Raw genomic sequence first — 23,660 nt, 5'->3', positions numbered from 1 at the left:
AAATATATCAAAGGGACTCCAGGTGGCTTGCTCATTCATTCACTCACTCACTCATTCATTCAGCACAGTATAAGTCAAGGCACTGATATTTTTTTAAATTTCATTCCTTCTAGAACCACCTGCACTGGTTCTATGACCTTAAGGTTTTTATGACCCGAAGGCAGTAGCACTAACCCAGGGCCATTTTGCCTCTCTGGGGCCATTTGGTAGTGTCTGGAAAAGTTTTTGTTGTCAAAGCTGGGGGACAGGGAGTGTTACTGGCACCTAGTAGACAGAGGTCAGGGATACTGCCAAACATTCTACAAAGCACAGGAGATCCCCCACCCCCAAAGAATTATCCAGCCTAAAATATCAGTGGGACTGAGGCTGAGAAACTTGGCCTTAAGGGGCTAGGATACCTGCAAACTGGCTCAGGCCCCAGGACCATGGAGTATGTGGGCCGTCTCACACAGGAGTGACTTGCATTTGTTTTTTGCTTTTTGATCTGTAGTGAGCCAATTCCAGTGTCACCTCCTCAGAAGTCCTCTGAACACGCTTGCCGAGTGCTCTACACCCCAGTCTGAGTGCTCTTTCTGGCTCCTTAGCACCCAGAGCCACATGGGAGCATGCTTCTCCCCACCCTGAGCATGCTTCTTCCGCACAGGAATCTAAGCTCCTTAGGGCCAGTGATATATACAGGGTGGGCAAAAGTAGGCTTACAGCTGTATGTGAAGCAGAGTTTATTCTTGTATTATTGTATATTAATTACTGTATTCTTTGTGAAAGTGTATTCTTGTGTTATTGTTTATTATTATATTCTTTACCATATAAACAACTGTAAACTTACTTTTGCCCCACCCTGGGTGTGTGTATATGTATACACACACACACACACATATACACACGTTTTAATTTATATCATTACTGCCTAGCAAAGTGACTGCCACAGGTAATGTTTAATAAAAATTCATTCAAAAATGAATCAACCACCATATATGAGTAACAACACTACCTGATATTTTTATGGTGCTTTATAATTTCTAAATTAAACCTGCATATTTTATTTCTTAGTTTTCAACACAATCCATTTTTCAGATGAGGAAACGAAGGTCAGAGACAAGGTGACTCACTCTAATACACAGCTGGGAAGCGTCACTGTCTTGATTTGAACTGCTTTTCTGGCAGTAAGTCTGCCATTCTTTCTACTTATCCTCCTCATGGGGGTAAACATGGAGCTTTGCAATGGAAGGCACAGGGCAAAACAGGATCCTGGGAACTTCCTGAAGAGGAAGGAGGTCTCACATGGGTGTCACCAAATGAAATGAAGATGTGCTGGAAGAAACACACTTAGGGCTTTTGTTTAAGGTTGGAGGAGTAGCAAGATTGTGTTAGGTTTTAAAATGAAGCTTTGATTTTTGGATTTGTAGTGAGTATGGATATGTCAGTCATTTCTATCATTATGTCAAGCTGGCTTCCTCCTTTTTAATTCTTATCTAGATCTTTTTTATTAACTTTAAAGAACTGTTCGCATTTAGAATTACAAAGGTATTTAGTAGAAGGCTTGAGTTGATATGTAAAAGAGATAGCGATTCTGCATTGGTGTGTGGCCTCACCACCTTGCCCCCTTGAAGAAGACAGCTGCACTCCAGGGTTTTGGTCACCTGTCCATGGGATATTTTTTTCTCGGTACTGCACTTCTGCCCACTTCTGCTCTGGACTGGAAGTCACCTGATCCACACACACCATCTTCCCCATGGTAATGATTTGCATTCAGGAGGCCCTGGTAGGCACCAGTGACCCCGAGAGTAGCTTCCTTCCTATCCCTGGAATTACAGCCCAAGCCTTCTCGGCTAACTGGCATTTCCCTGATGCTCTTTAGAGCAACATGGATGACTAGTGAGTGGGAAATTTGTGAAGACTGCCCCTTCCCCCAAAAAACAAACAAACATTGGTCTGTCTTTTATGCTGGCACACATGGTAAATAGGAGCCCCCAGAGGGCAGTTTATTTGCCACTGTCCTGAATCTGTGTCCTCAATATGCTTCTCTACTCTGGTGACACAAGGTGAGGAACTAGATCGTGGTCCTCCAACCTGAAGTTCTACAAGCCCCCAGGTAAGAATAGCACCCATCCTGCCCCTTCCCCCTAGTCAGGTGTGTAATGCCCATTCACAGATGCAATACAGATTCAGACAAGTTCAGTGATTGGCCCAGTGCTGCCCAGCCAATGACAACGCCAGGGTCTTTCCACACGTTAGCTAAGATTCTTGTATATTATTGAATGAGAAGTAAATCAAAAGCAAAACAAAACTTGTAGGGTGTGAGTTTTCTTTAAAATAAATGAGGTGGGTCAAAAGTAACCAGAATCAACATAAACTTGAACTTTAAGACATAAGCCAATTTTTGAATAAGAGTAACAAAACTTATTGTAGTGTCTTGTTAAAAAATCTAGTTTATATTATTTGATAAATACTATGGGAACACCAGAAATAAAAAACAGCCATACTCCCATTATGATAATAAACTTTAAAATTTCCACATTTCATCTCAGAGTTTGTTTACATGCATAGGAGAGTTTTACATAATCGACACCCTAGTGTATTATTTCATTCTGATTCTGCTTTTTTACTGATTATATTAAAAATATAATGTCATATTGATTTACTGTAATTTTTTTAAATGATTGTGTAATGCTCTAAGTTAAGATTTCAAAGATTATTTCAACATTTCTTTTTTGCTTGTATTGTTAGTTTGCTTTCTCTCAGTAATATACACACTCCAAGGAGCTGCTTTAAGCATATAACTTCATCCTTTTTTAAATAAAAATTTATAGTTGATACTTGAAATATGTGAGATTCATATTTGTGTATATATTTAATGTTAGTTCACTGCTGGAAAATTAATTTTAGAGAAGAAGAAAATAAATGTTACTGTGCAATTGCAACACTTAGAATAATTGCTGTTAAACTTCTGGTTTTTAAAGATGCACGTTCATGACATAATTATTGGGAGTTATATATATGTATGCTATTAATGATACTAAATGGAAAATTAGAAAAATAACAAATTAAATCCAAAGCAAGCAGAAAAATATAAATACTAAGGATAAGAGCAGAAATCAATGAAACTGAAAACAGAAAGTCAATAGAGAAAATCAATGAAACCAAAAACTGGTTCTTTGAAAAGATCCATAACAGGGGTCCTCAAACTTTTTAAACAGGGGGCCAGTTCACTGTCCCTTAGACCGTTGGAGGGCCGGACTATAGTTTAAAAAAAAAACTATGAACAAATTCCTATGCACACTGCACATATCTTATTTTGAAGTAAAAAAACAAAACGGGAACAAATACAATATTTGTATTTGCATGTGGCCAGCGGGCCGTAGTTTGAGGACCCCTGATCCATCATATCAGTAAGCCTCTAGCCAAACTACTAAGAAAAACAGAGAGAGAGCACAAGTTATTAATACCAGAAATGAAAGAGGGGACGTCAGAACAGATCCCATGGACATTAAAAGGATAATAAAGGAATACTATGGACAGCTCTAAGCCACAAATTAGATAACCCAGATGAAATGGACCAATTTCTTGAAAGACACAATTTCCCAGTACTCACATAAGAGAAAGCAGACAATCTAAACAGGCCTGTATATCTGCTAAAGAAATTCAATCGATAAGTAACAACTCTACAAAGCAGAAATCAGGCCCAGATGGGTCACCTGGCGAATTCAACAAAACATTTAAGGAATGTGGTTTTCTTTTCTTACAATGTCTGTCTGGGTTTGGTGTTTGGGTAATGCTGGCCACATAGAATGAGTTAAGAAGCATGACCTCTGCTTCTATCCTCTGAAAGAGATTGTAGGGAACCAGTCTGACAGGTAGAATTCAACAGGGAACCCATCTGGGCCTGATGAGCTCTGTTTCTGAAGGTTATTAATTACTGGGAAAACCAGGAAGAGGAGAACGGAACAAAAAGAAATATTTGAAGCAATAATGACTGAGCATTTCCCCAAATTAATGCTAGTCACCAAACCACAGATCCAGGAAGCTTAGAGAACACCAAGAAGAATAACCGCCACATCATACTCACTCACACTGTGGAACATCAAAGATAAAGAAAAAATCACGAAAGACGCCAGAGGAAAGAAATGCCTCATCTATAGAGGAGTGCAGATAAGAATTACACTGTACTTCTCAGAAACCATGCAAGCAAGAAGCAAGAAACCTGACCTCTCCACACCTCCATCAGCTCGCCTGTAAAACAAGTCTGGCAATTCCTCTCTGTTCTGTCGCATACTAAGTGCTCAATGGGGGTCACAAACATTTGAAAGCACCTGTTAGGGGTCAGGGAGTGCATGTAATGGCATAGGAGGAAATATATTTACTTCCCATTTATCTCAAATATACAACTCTTCCTACATACACATCAGGAATTGAATAGATTTGTGGGTATCCTGGCCACTCAACCCTCATGAATCATGTATCTTGTTGGAGGAAATGCATTCAGAATCTCCCCAGGAATTAACTGTTCAACTATACCCCTACTGGTCTCGTGCTTTCTTCATGCTGTGGGAAGGATTAGAGAAGAGGTGGAAAGAAGAGCAGCCGCTAATGTCCCTGGTCCCATGCCATGCACGTGGCCTATGTTAACTCATTAGTCTCCAAACAACCCGATGCGGTAGATATTCTCCTCTCCATTTCACACACAAGGGTGTTGGGACTCAGGGAGGTTCAGTCATTCGCTGATGATCACCAAGTTACTAGGGATTAAGGATGGGTTTGCACACCAATCTGCCTCATGGAAAACTTGGCTCCGAAGGAAAGGCAGCAGGGCTTCCTGGCCTGCACTCTGTGGGTCAGGAGAGGGCCCATGTGTCAATGTCTCTGAATGAGACCGACTGGCCCTTGGTCTTGATCCAGGATGGGGAGTAAATGTTTCTAATCTCTTATATTGAAAATGGCCTGTGGATCCCAAGAAATTGCATGCTGTTGCTTGTGCCCTTCTCTTAAAGAAGAGGACAGGAGGCCTCCGGACTGTGAATGTGAACATGCTTTATTCTGATTAATGATCTGCAGCCCCGGTTGAGGTGTGGGGGTGGGGACGAGCACCCCGAGCTGCCCACAAGCTGCCCCCGCCTCTGGGGTGACACTTGGATCAGTTGGAGGCACTCAAAATGAGGGACAGACGTCTTTTCATACTTCTGTAGAAAGAGGGGCGGTCTCGTGTCACTCCCTGACACACGAAACTGAAAAGGCTCCTGAAGGTGGAAGGCAGGTCTGGCTCAGTCTCTCTGGCTTTGTTTTCCTCTACCTCTTTCTGTCACTCTTTGGTCTGAATGGGTCGTATGAGCTTCCTGAGGAACCAGAAAGTTCTTCAAGCATCCAGAATGACTGGAACAAAAACAAATTGCATAAGGACAATTTGGTATTTCTTCTTTCTTGGGCTAGTCACAGCTGTCTTTGATCGCTGATTTGATTGTCTGGCAAACTACACTGTCTAATGACTGTGAAGCCAGCATAACTGATGGTAAGGCCAGTGCAGATATACATTGCAAATTCTGTTTTCTCCACTACACCCCCGGCATCTAGCACAGTTCCTTTACTCATGCCGTCACTGTGTACTCATGGGGCGACTCTCATCTGCATGTCACCGTGGTCAATGTTGGAGGTACAAAGAAAAATAGGCAAAGGACTTGTATGCATGCATATAAGCATAACCAATGGACATAAGACACTGGGGGTTAGGGGAGGCTAGGGGACTGTCAAGGGCCGGGGGAAAAAAAGGACACATATGTAATACCCTTTGTAATACTTTAAGCAATAAAAAAAAAAGAAGAAGAAAAATAGGACGTGGTCTCAGCCCTACAGTCTATAGTCTAGTACAGCGGTTCTCAACCTGTGGGTCACGACCCCCTTGGAGGTCAAACGACCCTTTCACAGGGGTCGCCTAAGACCATCCTGCATATCAGATATTTACATTACGATTCATAACAGTAGCAACATTACAGTTATGGAGTAGCAACAAAAATAATTTTATGGTTGGGTCACAACATGAGGAACTGTATTTAAAGGGCCAGAAGGTTGAGAACCACTAGTCTAGTAGGTGATGCACATGCACAAACAGGTGTCTCCAAAGAGGGGACAAATACGTTGCAGAGACAATGAGGAGATGAGAGGAGAGAGGAGACAACTAGGAGGTGTCACCGCTGTGATGTCTCTTCTCACCAGGCGGAGAAGAAAGGGCAGGGCATTCGGAGTACGGAATGCATGAGTGGGCGAGATAAAAGATGAATCTGGAAACCTAGACTGGACCACATTGTCAATGGTCTTATATATGCCACTAAGGAGTTGAGGCTTTTGCAAACAGGCAAAGAAAGGCCAGTAAGGAAACCAGACCTCAGCACTATAACTGTAAAGGCCGAATTCTGCCAATAACCTGAATGAGTAAGGAAAGGGAACCACCCCTAGAGCCCCCTTAAAGGAATGTAGTCCTGCCAATGACCTTGACATTATCCCCATGCTTCCCAGGTTAGACTTCTGACCTGCAGAACTATAAGATAGTCCATTTGTGTTGTTTTAAGCCACTAAGATTTGGGCAATTGTTTGTGGTAGCAACAGAAAACGAATACAGGCCCAGAGTAAGCCAGCTTCCTTCCCTCCGTCCGTCCATGGCCTATTCTGTAGATGCCTGTGGCTCCTATGGGTCTATTATTGGGGTTCTCTTCTTCCCCTCCCATATTTTCCATCTAAGGTAGACTTAGGGCCTAAATATAATTTCAAGGGGAAAGAAAAAGCTTAAAGCAAAGGTTGCAAGTTTCCTTGAACCTGCTTAATATTACAAAATTTTAAACTTTCTCATTCTTTCTTTTCCCCTTTTCATTCTCTCCCTCCCTCCTTTCCTCCTCCCTCCTTTCTTTTCTTTTCCTTCCTTCTTTCACCTCCCTCCCTACCTCCCACCGCCCCTTCTTCCCTTTCTTCCTTCCTCCCTTCCTTTTTCCTTCTAAGTAAGCAGCTCTGGCAACTGTGGCTTGGCTGGCTGGCTGGAGCTGTCACTGTCCCCTCTGAGATAGGTTCTCTAGTTCTCCAGTCTCTACCACTCCGTTCTCTCTCACGGGTTGCTTTTCTCATGTGTATCACCCATCCGCATTTTAGAGGTGACTGGTTCTGTGACGCTAGCCTAAATCTGGTGTTAGAACATGCTAGACCTGGGATCGCTGAGGGGAGATGGTGTAAGAAACCAAAGGAAGCAATCAGCCGTGCTCCAAGAGCAGAACGTCTTTCTATTCACGGTGGTCCTGCTAAGTGTCGTGAGGCCTCCAGACCTGTCCGCCTCTGGTCTTCCTGACCTGTCACCATCAATCACAGCCTCACCCACATGCTCTTACAGTCTCTCCCTGTGAGCCGTGTGTCAACATTGCAACATCTTTCATCCTCTGGAAAAGTCTAGGAGCTAAAGACATCAGCCTGGCAGGAAACGTTGGCTGGAAGCCCGAACGGATTCCCCAATAAACGTTCTAGTCTTTCCTTGTCTTGCAACCCAGAGAGTCAATACGCCAACCTCTCCTTGGCCTCTGGTGGTAAGCCCTTCACAGCATGCTATCGTCTTCCTCCCAACTGTCTTCAAACAGCAGAACATGGGCCTCGTCACTCTAAACTATGATCATAAGTTCGGCCGTTAGGCCAACATTTATCCAAAGAGTCTCTTTATCTATCAATTGGCAAATGAACAGACCCCCAGGGAAGAACGATCCCTTTTGTGATGGGAAGTTGCATCCATGGTGAGCACGGAGTGAGAAGCAGCAGTGGGTACTCTAGTCCAGACTCTGCATTTACTGCCTCGTGATGTTGGGAGAAAGTCACTTACCTCCTGTGTGTGCCGGTTTCTCCAGCTATTTAAAAATGAATGGTTTCTGACACGGTTACCCACAGGGTTCTGAGGATTTGCTGAGACAGTGGACGGGAGTCACTGTCCAAATGGGAGATCCTAGCATTCGAAGACCCCCATCTGTCTAATAAAACAGCACCTTGCTTCCTGGGGTGCTTCATGCCATCTCCACACACTTGTCTCAGGATTCTTAAACGACCTGGAGTCAGGGATTCTCCAGGCCACGCGGCTGCAGAGCGAGACGAAAACCCGGGTCTCCTGACCCCAAGAGTAGGGTGTTCCGTCACACGTCCATGGAGGAAAGACTGTCTCTGCCAGGCCCCCCAGGATCAGAGGGGGCAGAGGTGCTTCTGCTCACGCTCTCTGCCCACATCTTACCCACTGACGTCACCCCACGGATCTTTCCAGGGCAGAGGGTGCCAGGGCATTTCTTTTCTGACCAGAAAAGGTTCTGTCAGTGTCAGGAAGCTTCTGAGAGATGATGCGCCTCTGTTGGGGGGCCCAAACTAGATTATTTCTTCTCCTTTTTGATGCCAGATGGTTTTTTTCTGAAGGAAGAGAGAAGAATGACTGGTTAGCGCAATGGCGATAAGGTGTTAGCACTCTCTGCGATGGCAACAGCCTAAACCCAAACCCTTTGCCTTCAGGAGAGGGCCCCTCCCATTCTTACTCTCACCATCCTCCCCAAGGGCTTGTAACCTCTGAAGACAGGCAATGCCTTTCTGAGCAAAGAGCTCCCAAGTGCCTGGCTTGTCTTCCAGGCACCAGCGCTGGCCAATGATACCTGGGGAGCTCCAAGCCCCATTGGCCTGGCAGCAGGTCTGAGAAGGTGGAATGGCTGGTGAGGAGGCAAGGCCCGCCCACCATTCAGAGCCTGCTGTCTGTAACCTTGACTCTCAAGCAGTTCTTTGGCACTGGTTTCTATGACCCCCTGGGGATTCTCCCAGAGCCTTAATTTAGCATCAGCCCCACATTGATGCTCTTACAGAAGCGAGGATGAATCAGATTGTGACAGGTTCAAATCCTTTCTGCTCCTATCGCCAATCTCCTGCCAAGCAGAACAGCTCCTCTTTCTTTCTCATCTTAGGTCCTTATCCCGGAGCACTGGTGTATTGGGGGAGCTAATAAAAGCCCACTTGGGTTGCTCTTCCTCCAGCAATGGTGTTCTACTGGAAGCTGGGTCAAGGCTTCAACTTCCTCGAGGGCCTGTCCTAATGGAGGTGGGTGAGGACACCCCAGGCCTCTCTGGAAGCAGCAAGCTCAACTTCTTGGTTCTATATGCCAAGGAGTGTCAGGAGGTGGAGCTAGGTCTCTGGGAAGTTTCTCCCCCGTCTCCCATGGTGCACTTGGACAGAGAAGCTCAGCACCGAAGAGGACTTCCAGCTGGTGCCTACCCTAAGACAGGAAACAGCTGCATGGAGGAGGCCGTATGTCCTGTCTGGGTCAGGTTGCTCGTCGATGAAGCTAAAGACAAATGCAGAGAAAAACTGCATCAGAACTCAGGGCACAGGCCCTCCCTGGAGGCCAGCCAGCCAGGGAGGCATCCCAGGACCAGAGAAGGAGCTGGGAAAGTGATGAAGCAGCAACACTCCAGGGACAGTCAGGAGACCTGGGTTGGATGCTACAGTGTTATTATTTTTTTTTGTCCTAGGAGACATTTCATCTGGGTGCACAGATCATGAGCTCAACCTCACTGACCCGGGGACGTAAAATAAGGAGCTGAGGCCAGATAAGCTCTAGAAACACCAAACTTTAGGGCAGTTTGGGCCCTATGGCTCCTGGGCAGCGTTCCATAATCACCTCCCCACTAAGCAATGAGGGGACATTTTGGAGAAGCAGAATCTCCAACATGGAAAGAGAAGCTGCCGATGGGCAGAAAGGAAAGGTTTGTTGGGAAAGACCATGTGAGAACCAAGGCAGTTTTCCTGGGAGTGACTCCGAACGGCTGGAGATGGGAAAGGGAAAGGATATGACATGGACCCAAGATGGGTGTCTAGGACCGGAATGCCCATTACAGAGATAAGGGGATCAGTAGCAGAAGCCTCCAGGAAGCAGGCGGTATGGACTGAAGTTCCATTGAAGCAGCAGGTGCTCTGAGAGGGAGGGGAAAGTAGCAAGTGGGACATCATCATTGTTTCTTAATGAAGATGACACAGCATGCCTGGAAATGGGCAGAGGAGCCAGCAGAAATATCGAGAAGCTTCAGCTACTGCCTTTAAAGGGCTATAAAAGATATGATTATTCTAATGAGAGCTGGCACGGGGCCCTGGAAGGATAGTCAGGAGACCTGCTTCTCACTCCATCCCCGCCACTCACAAGCTGTGTGATCCTGAGCAAGTCATCTCTTAATTTGGGGGCCTCAGTCTCCTCCTGGCCAATAAGGAGATGGGCCAAGCTGGCCTTAGGGTCACCCTCTCATTGAGTGGGCTTTTGATATCCATGGGGTTCCAACTCCAACTCACAATTCTGGACTGAACCTGCTATTGCATCTCGCTGCTGAGGCCGCAACCACTCGATACCTCTGAGCAAGGAGAATCTTAAGATGGCATGTTCTCCTGGGGAGGCAAGAAGGGGAGCATTAAAAGCCTTCACAGCAATACCCAACAAAAGAAACCATTCCAAGTAAGCAAGAAAGCTCCTGTTTAACACTCCTGGGATTACAGGATGCTAGCGATAGAACATTTTCTAAATCCAAATGTCTGTATCTTAGATCAGGGGTCCGAGGCCTCAAGAGGGGAAGCGAAAGTCTCAAAATGCCTCAGCTCATACAGGATGAGTTTCCGGGCCTAGAACCCAAGCAGCCTGACCCCTTAATGCAGGGCGTCCTGCCGACCCCCTTCCGACTTCTGACACCAGAAAAGATGTAGGGATTTACTTCCGTGGAGCGCACTTCCTGTGCCCTCGGAGTGAGCATCATTGGCCCACCCTGCCTGCCCACCTCCCTCTCCTTTTCCTTTTGCTGTCGCCTCCTCTCTCCCTACACCCACCCTCATCCTACATAAGCCCTTGCACCTGCAGGAACATTGTCGCCCACACACTGAAAAGACAGCCGATTGCTGTCTGCGGATGTGGCATTCCACAGGGCAGAGACCAGGAGGAGGCGCTCGGCTCCTGGACCACAGGGTGGCTGCAGCCAGGGACGAAGGTAATTTGTTTCCACCTGAGGTGAGGGCCCTCTCCAGGGGTCCGCGGGGCAGGACCAGGGCTCTGTAGCCAGAGTTGTTCCCCAGAGATGGAGTTAGGTCTCCAGGGCCCCGAAGAAAGGGGTGGCACCTTTGTGTGTGGGCTCTGGGGTCGGGGCAGGAGTGAGCATCTGGGGAAAGGAACACGAGCATCGGCAGGTAGGAGCTGAAACAGCGTGCCCAGCTCCATCCTGGGAGGGCCGGCTGATGTTTTTAAAACTCCTGTCCTATCCCCACATGTTGTTCTGCAGCTGGTACTGTCCCCAGGTGCACAGAACTTTGGTTCCCAGAACTTTCCACCCAGCCCTGCCTGCCCTCGCCAGGCACTGCCCTGTGCACCCTCCTCCCTCTCTCTAAAATGCCCCTTCACTCAAGTACTGATCTCAGCGCACGTACTGGGAAAGGGACTGAGATAAACTGCTCTGTGTAAAGAAAACATGTATATGTGTGTCTTCAAACACAGTTACCTATAAATATATGAATAACATAACATAAATACTATATGAATAATATGATTAACAATATATTAATAATATGTAAATCTGTCAAAATCACAGCACCCAGAGATACTCTTATTAACACTCTATTTCTAAGTTGTTCCTCATGTTTTCATAAAAATCATACATGTGCATAAAGATCTATATGCATATATACATATATACACACACACACACACACACACACACACACACACACATATATATATATATATATATTTACCACAATAAAATCATACTCTACATCCACATCTCCATTTTATCACTTAACACTATAACCGTTTATGGAGCTCCGTGTCCCCACCACGGAGGCTGTGAACCACGTGCCCAGAGGCACCCTGGGAGGTAATGCCAGGGAGCCACCCATGGGGTGGGTGGGGGACCCTTCTGCCAGCACTGATCGCCACAGATAACATATACTTGAATGCTTCTCTGTGGGCCCAGTAATGAGATGCCCATCCCAGCAGCAAACACCCTCTGTGAGGTCTCACCATTGGTCCTCCCAGCCCTCGCCTTCCCTTCATGATTCCCGTTTGCTAGTGAATCGAGCTGTGGGTCCTGGCGGGGCTTACCTCCACTCCAAATAGAGTACTTGGCCACAGACTTAGAAGGCGTTTTTGAGTCCCTGCTCTTCCTCTCCTTCTTCTGGAAGTAAGAGCGGGTGACCTTCCAGGCACAAAACCTGCGAGAAGAATGGCTTCTGGTCACAGGGACAAAACCTCCCAGGGGACTGTGACAGAGCACAGGGGACCTGGCCAGAGCCAGTCTTCACGGGGGTGGGGGGGTAGGGGTGGCAGGGCACAAACAAGAGGACAGCTCCTGCCTCAGTGTGCTACCTGGCTCAGCGAGGGGCCAGGACAGGCAGGATGCTGGGACTTCCTTCTGGAACCTCCAGTGAATGGAGTCTATAAAGGACCTGCTGTTCCCCACCCTGGTGTGTTCCCCTGAACATCAGACTCTCAGATCCCATCTAACTCCACCTGGTGCAGCCAGAGCATCTGGCTGGCCTCCCTCCGGTCCCGATGAATGACCCCTAGTTGGCATCCTGTCCCTTGCTGAGGACCTGGGCCCCCTCACTTCATTCCCACAGCCCTGCCCTGGAGGAAAGCCTGGCTCCTCTCAGGAGCTCAGACTCGCACACGCACTACAACCTGAGAACGGCCGCTCCCTGGAAGCCCTCACAACGCTCCCCAGCTCTCCGTCCGTGGCCCTGAGCCCTGGCTCTCCCCAGCCTGTCCTGAGAGTGGAGCCCTTGGAGGTGTCTTGGCTTTCTTTTCTATCCTGCTTTGGCTCTGGTGGTCTTGACTGCTGCCCTCCTTCCTCCTCCCCAAGGCACATTCCACCCAATCACAGTGGGTTTCTCCTATTCCACTTGCTAAACTGGGTCTCCCTCCAATCATGGACCTCCCAATATGCCAAGGATGCATTCTTTTAAAAAAATATTATTTTCTTGATTTCTCAGAGGAAGGGAGAGGGAGAGAGAAATAGAAACATCAATGATGAGAGAGAATGGTTGATTGGCTGCTTCCTGCACGCCCCATGCTGAGGTTTGAGCCTGCAACCTGGGCATGTGCCCTGAATGGGAATCAAACTGTGACCTTCTGGTTCATAGGTCAACGCTCAACCAACTGAGCCACAGTGGCTGGGCCGAGGATGCATTCTTTATGGTGCTTGAGAGACCAAGATTCCTGGTTTTTAACCCACTTACCAAGTGGTACCACTTACCAAGGCCCTGAACCACTCCGAACCTCAGTTCCCTCATCTATAAAATAGAGACGATAATATTTTGCATCACCCACCTCACGGGGTTGTTGAGAGGTTCACCTGAGATAACAGATGTGGACACAGTTGTATGATATAAAAATCTTCATAAATATATAGGAAAGCGAGTAAAGAACCAGTTGCCCGAGGATCAGGACTTGAGCCTCCCCGAGGCACCCCGGTACTTCCTTAACGGGATGCGGGAGCGCTGAGCCTGACTCCAGAGGAAGCCGCGAACATACCCTAGGGGTTGCTGATCCCCCAGGAAGCTTCGGGACCCATTTGTATTTAGTCCTGGTTAGCAGGCGGAGAATTAAGTCTAGACGTGAGTGCTAGATAACAATTGGTGCTCAGAAGGCTCAACTGGTTATCTTGACCTTAGATTTTTAAAAAAATTTATTTCAATCTTGTTTTGCATAATTTATCTTAGGAATTTAAAATGGAAGGTTGGTGGTTGGTAAGCAACCTTAACACTTCTATTTTAAGAAAGTAACTGGGGGCGGGGGGAAGGGGGGGCGGAGAGGGAAACCCCTAAGTGCTGGAATCACAATAGTAATCTAAACATCCCAAACTAGCCTGGTCTGGGGCCACTTCAGCCAGTTGTCCTGTGGTCTCTATCACCCAGGGTGCTGCCATTCACAATGGGGGAGGTGCGGGCTGGGGCCACGGTGAACCACAGGCCAGGTGAGTAACCAGCTGGGAGAATTTAGGGGACAGGTTAGGAACCAGGGGGTCACATTTGTTCTGTGGATTTTGTCTTTCTTCCAGTTTCATTTCTGGCCTTTCCAGCTTCTTCCAAGGTTTTAGGTTTGAGTTGGTAGCCACCTTTCCTACTTTAACCTGGGGAGATAGGACCTAAGAACTTGAATTTCTAGCTTCTCTAGAAAATGGAAATATCTAGCAACTGAGCCCCTACTGGTAATTATGGGATGTGGGCATAGCAGAGGCAATCTCTCCTGGCTCACTGCCCCCAGGAGGCTCCCTGAGCATGGGGACAGTGTGTCAGCCTTGACAGGCTGCTCCCAAGTAGCTGTGGTCCATGTCACCCTTAGGTGAGGAGCCCACGCCGAACACCTAAGAGCCTGCTATTCCTTTCTACTCCCCATCCCACCCAGGGAGTGTTGGGAGCCAGGCGCTCCGGTCCCCAGTCTTACTGGGTCTCCCATCCTCTGACTCAGTGCTCAGTGCGAGCGTGTGAGGGACAAAGTGTAGTGAGCAGGAGGGGAACACACCACCTGGAGCAGAGAGCTATGGGAAGACAGGAGACTCTAGCACAGTAGTTCTCCACCTTCCTAATGCCATGACCCTTTAATACAGCTCCTCACGTTGTGGTGACCCCCAATTTCATTGTCACAAATTGAACATAATGAAAGCATAGTGACTAATCACAAAGACAATATGTAATTATATATGTGTTTTCCGATGGTCTTAGGCGACCCCTGTGAAAGGTTGAGAACCGCTGCTCTAGCAAGTCAAGTGTTTCCCTGACCTGGGGAGGGGCGGGGCGACAGTTTTACCTTTTCCAGAAGTACATAATGACGGGGAAGAGAGACACGATGGCCCCGTGAAAGATGTTCCGATCCAGGCGGCCCTCGGCAATGGCAGCGATGATGGCATCCCTCTGGGTCTCAGTGATGTTCACCTAGCCGCAGAGTGGGAGCCGTCACTGGCAGAAAACCTCTCCTGGGCCCCACAACCTTGAAGATCCCCCCTCCCCAGAGGGCAGAAGCTTTTCTGGGGGCTGCTAGGTCAAGGATATCTGACCGACCCAGGACTCAGCTTTCAGGGTTTTTGTGGGAAAATGCTCCTTGGGACAAGGCCAGAGAGGAGTGGAAGTCCCCCTTACCCTCAGCCTCGGCGGGACCTCGGACTGCAGGTAGAGCTTTAGGATGATGTTGATCTTGGACTTCATGAGGATCACGTCATTCTCGTTATAGGCCCAGCTGACTTGAAGCACATGAGCTGAACTCACCAAATCGTTAAACCTAAAGAGAGGCAGTAAGTAGGAAATCAGCAAAGAGGGAAGCAGTGGCGTCTTAGGGCAGCCAGCCCACACCTATTTTTGGTCTAAAAGAGAGGGGGCCAAATCCTGGCCAGGTTGTGACTTCATTCATTCAGTCGTAATCCATCTATCGGCAAACACGAATTGAGTGCCTTCCACGTGTCAGATGACATGCTAAGTCCTTCCTCAAGTGCGTTTCTTCATCACTAACTCCTTTATTAATCCCATCCTCCCGTCCTTACCCATCAGGCCCTCTGACTGCTTTGAGGGCTAAGTGCTGTCTTGCTCTTTCTTTCCCCTCCTGTGCTGACCCTCTCACAATTACCACCAGTCTCTGAAGCAACATATTCCTTTTATTGATTTTTTTTTTTACTATTGTAAGATATACATAACATAAAATGTACCAGTTTAACTGTTTTTGCAGTAGCATGAAGTCCGTCCACGTGGTTGTGTGATCCTCACCACCATCACCTCCAGAACTTTCTCATCTTCCCAAACTAAAACTCCTTGCCCATTAAACACTGTCCCATTCGCCACCTCCCCCAGCCCCTGGCAGCCACCACTCTACTTTCTGTCTCCTAGCAACATAGGCTTTCAGTGACCCTCAAATATTTGTCAGTTACACCTTATGTTGATGTAAGTACACAGCTGACTTCTCCCAGGCCATTTAAAATTGTAACAATTTAAAGTCTTCCTAATAGTAGAACACCAGGTTTTCCCATATTCATTCCATTCATGTATTCAGTCAAGGAATATTTTAATTCAGGGTTTATGCTGTGCCAGACACAGTTCCAGGAGCAGGGACTTATCAGGGAATAAAATAAACAAAGGCCGGCTTTCCAAGAGCTCACAGTCAATGAGGGAAGAAGACGCACAAGTAAATAGGTGATTAATGAAATATCCAGAGGTTATGAAGACAGAAAAAGGGCATGATTTAACTGGGATGGGAGCAGGCACTGAGAAGGAACAATGAGAAAAAGACTGTCATGTGAAGCCAGCTTGGTGGGCGGGGAGGGGCAGAGGTGGGGGCGGAGCCTCTGAGCTGGAGCCTGGGGCAAGTGGTTGGTGAGGGGCAGGAAGGAGATGAGCTCTGAGATGCAAGGGGGTATATCCTGCTTGCATAGAGCCATTTAGGCCATGGGAGGAGGTGTGGACTTGATTCCCGTGGAAATAGGAAGCCGCTGGGTCATTTTGGGCAGGAGAGTGCTCTAATCTGGTTGACGCTGTTCACAGGTTCTCTGGTTGCTGTGTAGCCAACAAGTGAGAAAGCAGAGCGGGAATTGGAGAGGCAGTGGGAGGCTGTACAACCTGACTGGTATTCCTTTCTGTTCCCCACTCACCTCTCCCTTACACAGATTTTTTTAAAAAAATTCTCACTAACCCCCTCCTCATTCTTCAAACTTCAGCTTAGGTGACTTGTCTGCCATGAAACCACACCCGAGGGCTCAGTTGTCTAAATGCACTTCCTGACTCTACCATAGCATCACACTTCCTAACTTGGTGTCCTTCCGGCCATCCCTCTCTCTGTGGGATCGTGGAGGACGGAGAGCATGTCTTATTTGTACTTTGTGGATCTCCAATGCCAAATCCAGAGCCAAGAATAATCAAGCAATCTATAAGTGTTCGTGGAACTGAGCCTGGTCCCTCACCGAAGTGCAGTGGAAAAGCTCTTAACCCTAATTGATGCGCGGCGTTACCAGCACTCCGCGCTTCCGAAAAGCACAGCGGCAAGTTGACTCCATACGCTGCTGGTACCTTCCTTGTACAAGCTCACACTGTCCCCACTAGCTAAGACAGGCATTTACTGAAAGTTCTTCGTACTTCTTCCCAAATATTTTTGCCTGTTGTACTTGTTACTATAATTCATCATTTATGAAAATTAACAAAATACAAACGTGAAAATAAAGGTATTCATTGTTTCTGTGAAAACAGATTGGAATGCTTTGGAATATTCCAATAAAGGTCGAATTGCTTTTTAAAATATTGCTATGGAGTTATGTATAGCAAGGCGATTACAAACATTTAAAAGATAAGTATAAAAATCCAGAAGGCTTAAGTTGCTTTGCAGTAACCTTTAAGTTCTTGCTCCACTTTATTTATTTATTTGAATATATTTTATTGATTTTTTTACAGAGAGGAAGGGAGAGGGGTTGAGAGTCAGAAACATCGATGAGATAAACATCAATCAGCTGCCTTCTGCACACCCCCCACTGGGGATGCGCCCACAACCAAGGCACATGCCCCTGACCAGAATGGAACCTGGGACCCCTCAGTCCGCAGGCCGATGCTCCATCCACTGAGCCAAACCGGTTAGGGCTCTTGCTCCACTTTAACAAGAGAACAATTTTTAGAATTAGTAGATAGCATTATAGGCATAGTATATACAAGAAAAATATGTGAGCCCCCAATTAGTGGAATGGCTTTGGCTTTACATCAAAAGTTTGGTAGCTGAGTGAATGCACATTTATATGTTTTAACTTAAAAATATCTGTTAAATGTCATACCCACACAACCTAAATTATTGTAATTCCTTGCTTTAACTAAAGAACTACTGGTCCAGCCCTGACCGGGTAGCTCAGTTGGTTAGAGTTGTCCCAATACTCCAAGGTTGTAGGTTCGATCTCTGGTCAGGGCATATCCAAGAGTCATCCAATGAATGCATAACTAAGTGGAACAATAAATCAATGTTTTTCTCTAACTATTAGTCTAATACATAAGAGGATTTCTATCATATTACTAAATAATAGAACAAAAGGGTTCCACATCCCAGGTATAAGTAAGTGCATTTCAATATTTGGAACTCCAGAATATTAAAGAGCTTTCAGGATGAAAAAGGAAAAAATGGTGGAAACTGATACAGTGACAGCATTCAGTGAGGTTTTCACAGAAATCACTGTGCCAGTCTTTGCCAGGAGGCACTAAGCATGAAAAGCCACAAGGGGAAGGCGAGATGGGAAACTTACCTCTCCATTTCAGAAAAGAAATATAAATCACTGAGAGCAAAGTTGACAGTGATAACCCTGTGGCCAAATATACGGCGCTTCATCAAGATTACATCTCCATTTTCCTCTGCACTCCGGACATTTGAGTGATGTGGGGATGGGCGTGATGGTACATTTGGCGATGCAGGGTAATCTGAAAAAGAAAGAGGAAGGAATTAACATCTAGCTTGAGCAAGTCCCTCTTAAGCCTGAAGCCTTCAATCTGGGCATAATTAAAGTGAAAGATGATGGACACACCTTTGGGCCTACTGAAATAGTGACTGCCTCCCATTGGGCTCGACCTTTCACTTGGACTTGAAGGACTGCTGGAAAAGCCGTCTGCTCAGATGGCATGACAACATACATACCAAAAAGAAATCAACCAAGTATTGAAAGGCGCCTTCCTGATGCTGGTCTAATAGAGATAGGAGCACACTGTAATTATGCCCATCTCTAGCATGGCTGCAGAAACTGAACATGCGGAGGTGACCTTCAAAGTAGAGTGTGTGGTTCTGATGCTGCTTATTCGAGGTTCATCAGGGAAATAGTTTAGAAGTAAACTGGGAAAGAAGCACAAAGGAAAAGCCAAAACAGGAAGGGTAAAGAAGTTAAATAAGAAGCAGAGGGTAGGAAGCTAGAGTAGAAACATGACAGGAATGAATAAAGAAGAAGATCCTTCAAGGTTTGGGTTGTGTGTCCAAAAACCAAGGCAGTTATTTTAGAAAGTCTCTTGATGAGGATATATTCAAAGAAACCCACTCAGGGGGATTCAGGGCTTAGGAGAGAATAGTGTTGGACTGGATCTGACAAGTAGGCCCTAGTTCATTGCCTGGCTGGGTTTACCGGTAAGAAACTGTCTAGTCCTAGTGGGATTCGTTCTGATGGGAGGGTGACTACAATATTCAGTAAATACCTCTCACTTTCTGTGTCCCAGACACTGTGCTAGGTCCTAGGGTTACAAAGCATAAGGTCTCTCCCGACTATCTTACAATCTCTCTTTCTCTGTCTTTGAGACTTGCATTTGAAGGGAAAAAGAGTTTGAATAACAGTGGAAATTGATATGATCATCAGGGATTTTAGGAAAGAGCGTGCCAAATCCACCCAAAAAATCTGGATGCAGGGGCAGGTTGACAAGTCTTCTCTGGTAGGGGTTGGGCAGATATGATCTGTTTTATTTGCCTATTTCTATAGCAAATGCTCCCACCATGGTTGATTTCAATCTATCAATGGTTTGTCAACTAGCTCACAAAATACCTAAATGCTTAACAATTGGCTTTCAACTGGGCTAAGGTCATAACGGTGGATTTTTTTTTTTAAAGCAAGAGCCAATTATATGCTGGCTACAGGAAAAACACTTTAAATGTAAGGCTTTAAATAGGTTATAAGGAAAGGAATGGAAAAAGTCACATAGGCTAACACTAATAAAATGTGATAGTGGCTATTTTAATATCAGGCAAAGTACATTTCAGAGAAAAGAATATTACCCAGGATAAAGAAGGTCCTTTCATAATGAGAAATGGGTCAATCAATTGGAGGACATAATTCTGGAAAAGACTGTAGTGGTGGACCACTGGTCGGGCAGATCTCCTGTGGAGTTGCAGGAGCGTCTTTTTCTTGGGCTCCCATACAATGCTGGGGATGTAGGAAGTCAAAAGAAGGTGAAATTGGACTTCCTACATCCTGGGCATAAGAGGTGGAATTGATTTTACTTAAAAGAAGAAACAAAAGAGCTAGAACTAATTTTTTTAAAATATGTTTTTATTGATTTTTTTAGAGAGAGAGGAAGGAAAAGGGGGAGAGAGAGAAACATTGATGTGAGAGAGAAACATGGATCTGCTGCCTCCTGCATGCCCCCTAGTGGGGATCAAGCCCGAAACCCAGGCATGTCCCCTGACAGGGAATTGAACTGGTGACCTTTCGGGGCATGGGTCGTTGCTCATCCAACTGGGCCACACCAGCCAGGACTAGGACTATTCTTAAATCCTAAATGTTTGGTTGTGAAGCAGTCCATAAGACATACATACAAAAACTTTTTGCAAGTTAGGAAATACAATAATAATACTACAATTCCAATAGAAAAATAGACAAAGGACATATAAACAGTTCAAAAAGAATACAAATGACCAATAACTTAAGGTGCTTAAATACTAAAAAAAAATGTACATAAGAATTGTACATTGTTTTTCATCTACCAGACTGCCAATTTCTAAAAAATGTATAAGAGCCCATGTGGGTGATAATGTGGCCTTCATTTATACTCTTGGTGAGAGTTTAATTAGTGCAGTGGTTTTAGAAGGCCACAACTGAACTATTTTTAACCATTTACCCATTACTTCCATTTTTAAAAATGTATTTCATAGAAACTGACAGTTGCAAAGTAAGTTTTGCAGCATTGTTTGTTGAAGTGACAGCTGGAACAACGCAAAAGTCATCAAAAGAGACACAAGGTCTGTCACTCTCAAACCCACTAATCTCATCTCACTTTCCCCATCTCATTAATCTCCAGTCCAACTGGAAATTAATGGCCTCAAGTTCCTGATCTGCACCATCCCCTTTCCTGTTTTAGGATTACATGCAGACCTAGAAATCACTCCCTTCTATGTTGCCTGCCTAACTCGCTCATCTCTGAAACTCAACTTTATGTCATTTTTGGTACGTTTCTCTCCTGATCCTCCCCCTGGACTAATTAGGGTCTCCCTGCAATCATCAATAGGATCACTCATCACAATGTATAATAATGAAAGCATAATATGCTAATTAGACTGGACAGCTGAACAACCTTCTGGATGTCATTCCATATGTCCTTCCAGACAAAGCCTCAGTGGCGGGGGCTGAGGCAGAGGTGGTTAGGGGTGATCAGGCAGGCAGGCGAGCAGTTAGGAGCAATCAGGCAGGCAGGCAGGCAAGTGGTTAGAAGCCAGTGGTCCAGGGATCGGGCTTAAATTGGCAGTCTGGCATCCCCCAAGGAGTCCCGGATTGCGAAGAGGGTCAGGCTGGGCTGAGGGGGCCCCCTCCCTTCCGCCGTGCATGAATTTCGTACACCAGGCCTCTAGTGATATAATAATAGCAAGAATACTGGCTAACCCTTTCACAGCACTTACCATTGCCCCAAATAGTTCTAAGATGATATATATATATATATATATATATATATATATATATATATATATATATATTCGCTTAATCCTCACAACAATTCTCTGAGACAGGCACAATTATTTCCATTCTACAGATGAGGAAACTGAGGCACAAAGCCACTTTCACAAGGTCCTCCCATTAGAAAGTGCCAGATTCAAACCCAGGAAATCTGGTTCCAACATCTGTGGCTCTTACTTGCTGCCTTGCCCTCAAAACTGGAGGTACCTTGAGGGCAGATCCTATGCTGCACGCTCACTACTGTATCCCCAGCAAAGTGCCTGCCACATTCTCCAAAAGGGCGTTGAATGAATGAACGAAACAATTTAATAAATCTCTTACTACTAACAAACAACATCAGCAAATAGTTTGGTAAAATGTGAGATCTCGCACTGCTTTAGCCTAGTCCTTCTCCACCCTTTCTGGGTCCCTGAGCAGATGCCACTGGACTCTCATCCTCTCTAGGCTGGCCTGGGCTTGGCTTTGCACCCAGAACCTGGACTTCTTGCTGGACCCCCGGCTAATGCAGACATGAATGACACAGAGCCATATCCCTGCAGCTTCTTCTCTGAGCCAGCCCTGCTACTGAAATCAACAGGGAAGGACAGCAGACAGACATGTGACTTACTTTCCTTGTTGTTAAGTTCCAGGTGGAGATATTTTTCAAATTCCTGGCGCAAGTTGGCATTGTTCATGCTTCTGCGGTACTTACAAAAGCTCTTGATAAAGCTGACCAATTTCGGCCAGATTCTTTTCTGGGGAAAGAGAGAGGGTATGACATAGTTGGTACAGCTGCTGTCCACTGAGAGTCAACTATGCCCCGGAACTCGACATTCTTTACATGCAATCCTCACAACACCTCCTTTAAAAAGGACTAATCTTAAGCTCCAGTTAAAAGCCCAGGAAATTCAGGTCAGAGAACTTGTATAACCTTCCCCAGGTTAAGCAGCTGCTGAGAAGTTTCTGGCTTCAACCAGGCATGTCTGGGGCCATTGGCAAATGAAGGTTTGAGTTGCCGTGTTTGAGAAAGGACTTGTCCGAGCTAAAAACAGGAAGAAACAGAGGGCAGAGATAAGTATGACTCACAAGGCGGGAATCATGGCGCACGCAGATTTTGAAATGTTGAAAAACATAAGGAAATGAATGAAACCATTTCTAAGCATTTACAAAAGAAAGACTAATAATTACATGCAGACACTCATACACCACACGCTCGTACACTCTCACACACAAATCCATTTGGTAAGGTTCTTCATCCATTTCTTCACAGAGACCTAGTGAACATTCTCTAGTTCATTTACCCCTTGAAAAATGGATGTTGAGGGCCAGAAAGCATCTGGCTGATCTAGTTTTGTTGTCTCGTTCTACAGGCAGGTAACCTCAGTAGAAACATGGCTTCAGAGAGCCGGAGGTCAAGTTCAAAAACACATGGACTTAGAATCAGAAACTTTGAGTCTGGAACCTAGCTCACCCTAATTGTATATAGTTTGAGCCAACTTACTTAAACCATGAGTCCATGTCTCCATGTGTAAGACAGAAACAAATGGTTGTGGTGAGGGTTAGTGATGATATATGAAAACCCTAATACAGTACTTAGCACAAAGTAGGCTTATGTACATGTTGGCTTTCCATTTATCTTTTCTTATCTAAGAGCAACAGGAAGACCTGAAAGTAAAACAAAGCATCGGGTTCTGAGTGCAGTATTCTTTCCAATGTCCTATGTGATCTTTCCTGGTACCCTGACATGGAGTTGATTCATGTATGGAGGAAATACCAAGAAGAAAGGCCAGGGAAGCCCATTTCCATACCTGGGGTATTGGGTCAATGGGCTTAGGAATGATTTTCAGAAATATCTGGGCATTAAAAAAAAAAGACATTGAACCAAGATTATTTAAGAGATTATTTAGGATTCTTTTTATTTTTTTCTCCAACCCTATGAAGACTTTTCTGAATAGCATACTTGTCTTCTCTTTCTTCCCTTTTTATCTCCTCCAGTGGGAGAAAGAATGAGTTAGATGACTGATGAGTTTGGAAGAAGGAAGCAGGTATGGCCTGCTCTGGGCCCTTTGCACTCTCTCTGGGAAGTGTTTGTCTTCAGGACACATGCTCAGGCCTGCCCTTTCTCATACAGGAAGGGGCTCACTCAGGTAAGTGGGGGCCTAAGTTGTTCCATTATGCTATCGTGACTGGACATGTGAATGTCAAAGAGAAAGGATGATCAAACCCTTTCGGCTTCATGGT

At 45.7% G+C, this 23,660-nt stretch overlaps 1 protein-coding gene across 1 annotated transcript in view; it reads right to left on the bottom strand.

The window, feature by feature from the left end:
- Positions 1-23,660, bottom strand: part of RGSL1 (regulator of G protein signaling like 1) — a gene marked incomplete at its 5' end in the record, with an annotated part of 56,847 nt that overhangs the window by 6,233 nt on the left and 26,954 nt on the right. The window contains 8 exons of the mRNA XM_081113288.1: positions 8,240-8,409; positions 9,256-9,325; positions 10,324-10,416; positions 12,113-12,222; positions 14,819-14,943; positions 15,148-15,286; positions 18,267-18,438; positions 22,048-22,174. Of these exons, the coding sequence (XP_080969414.1) occupies positions 8,373-8,409; positions 9,256-9,325; positions 10,324-10,416; positions 12,113-12,222; positions 14,819-14,943; positions 15,148-15,286; positions 18,267-18,438; positions 22,048-22,174 (873 nt within the window). The 3' untranslated portion in view covers positions 8,240-8,372. The remainder of the gene's footprint in view (positions 1-8,239; positions 8,410-9,255; positions 9,326-10,323; positions 10,417-12,112; positions 12,223-14,818; positions 14,944-15,147; positions 15,287-18,266; positions 18,439-22,047; positions 22,175-23,660) is intronic.

Source organism: Myotis nattereri (assembly GCF_964212035.1).
Source record: "Myotis nattereri genome assembly, chromosome: 18".
In the NCBI taxonomy this organism is placed as follows: Eukaryota; Metazoa; Chordata; class Mammalia; order Chiroptera; family Vespertilionidae; genus Myotis; species Myotis nattereri.
This window is presented reverse-complemented; position numbering and strand designations above follow the sequence as displayed.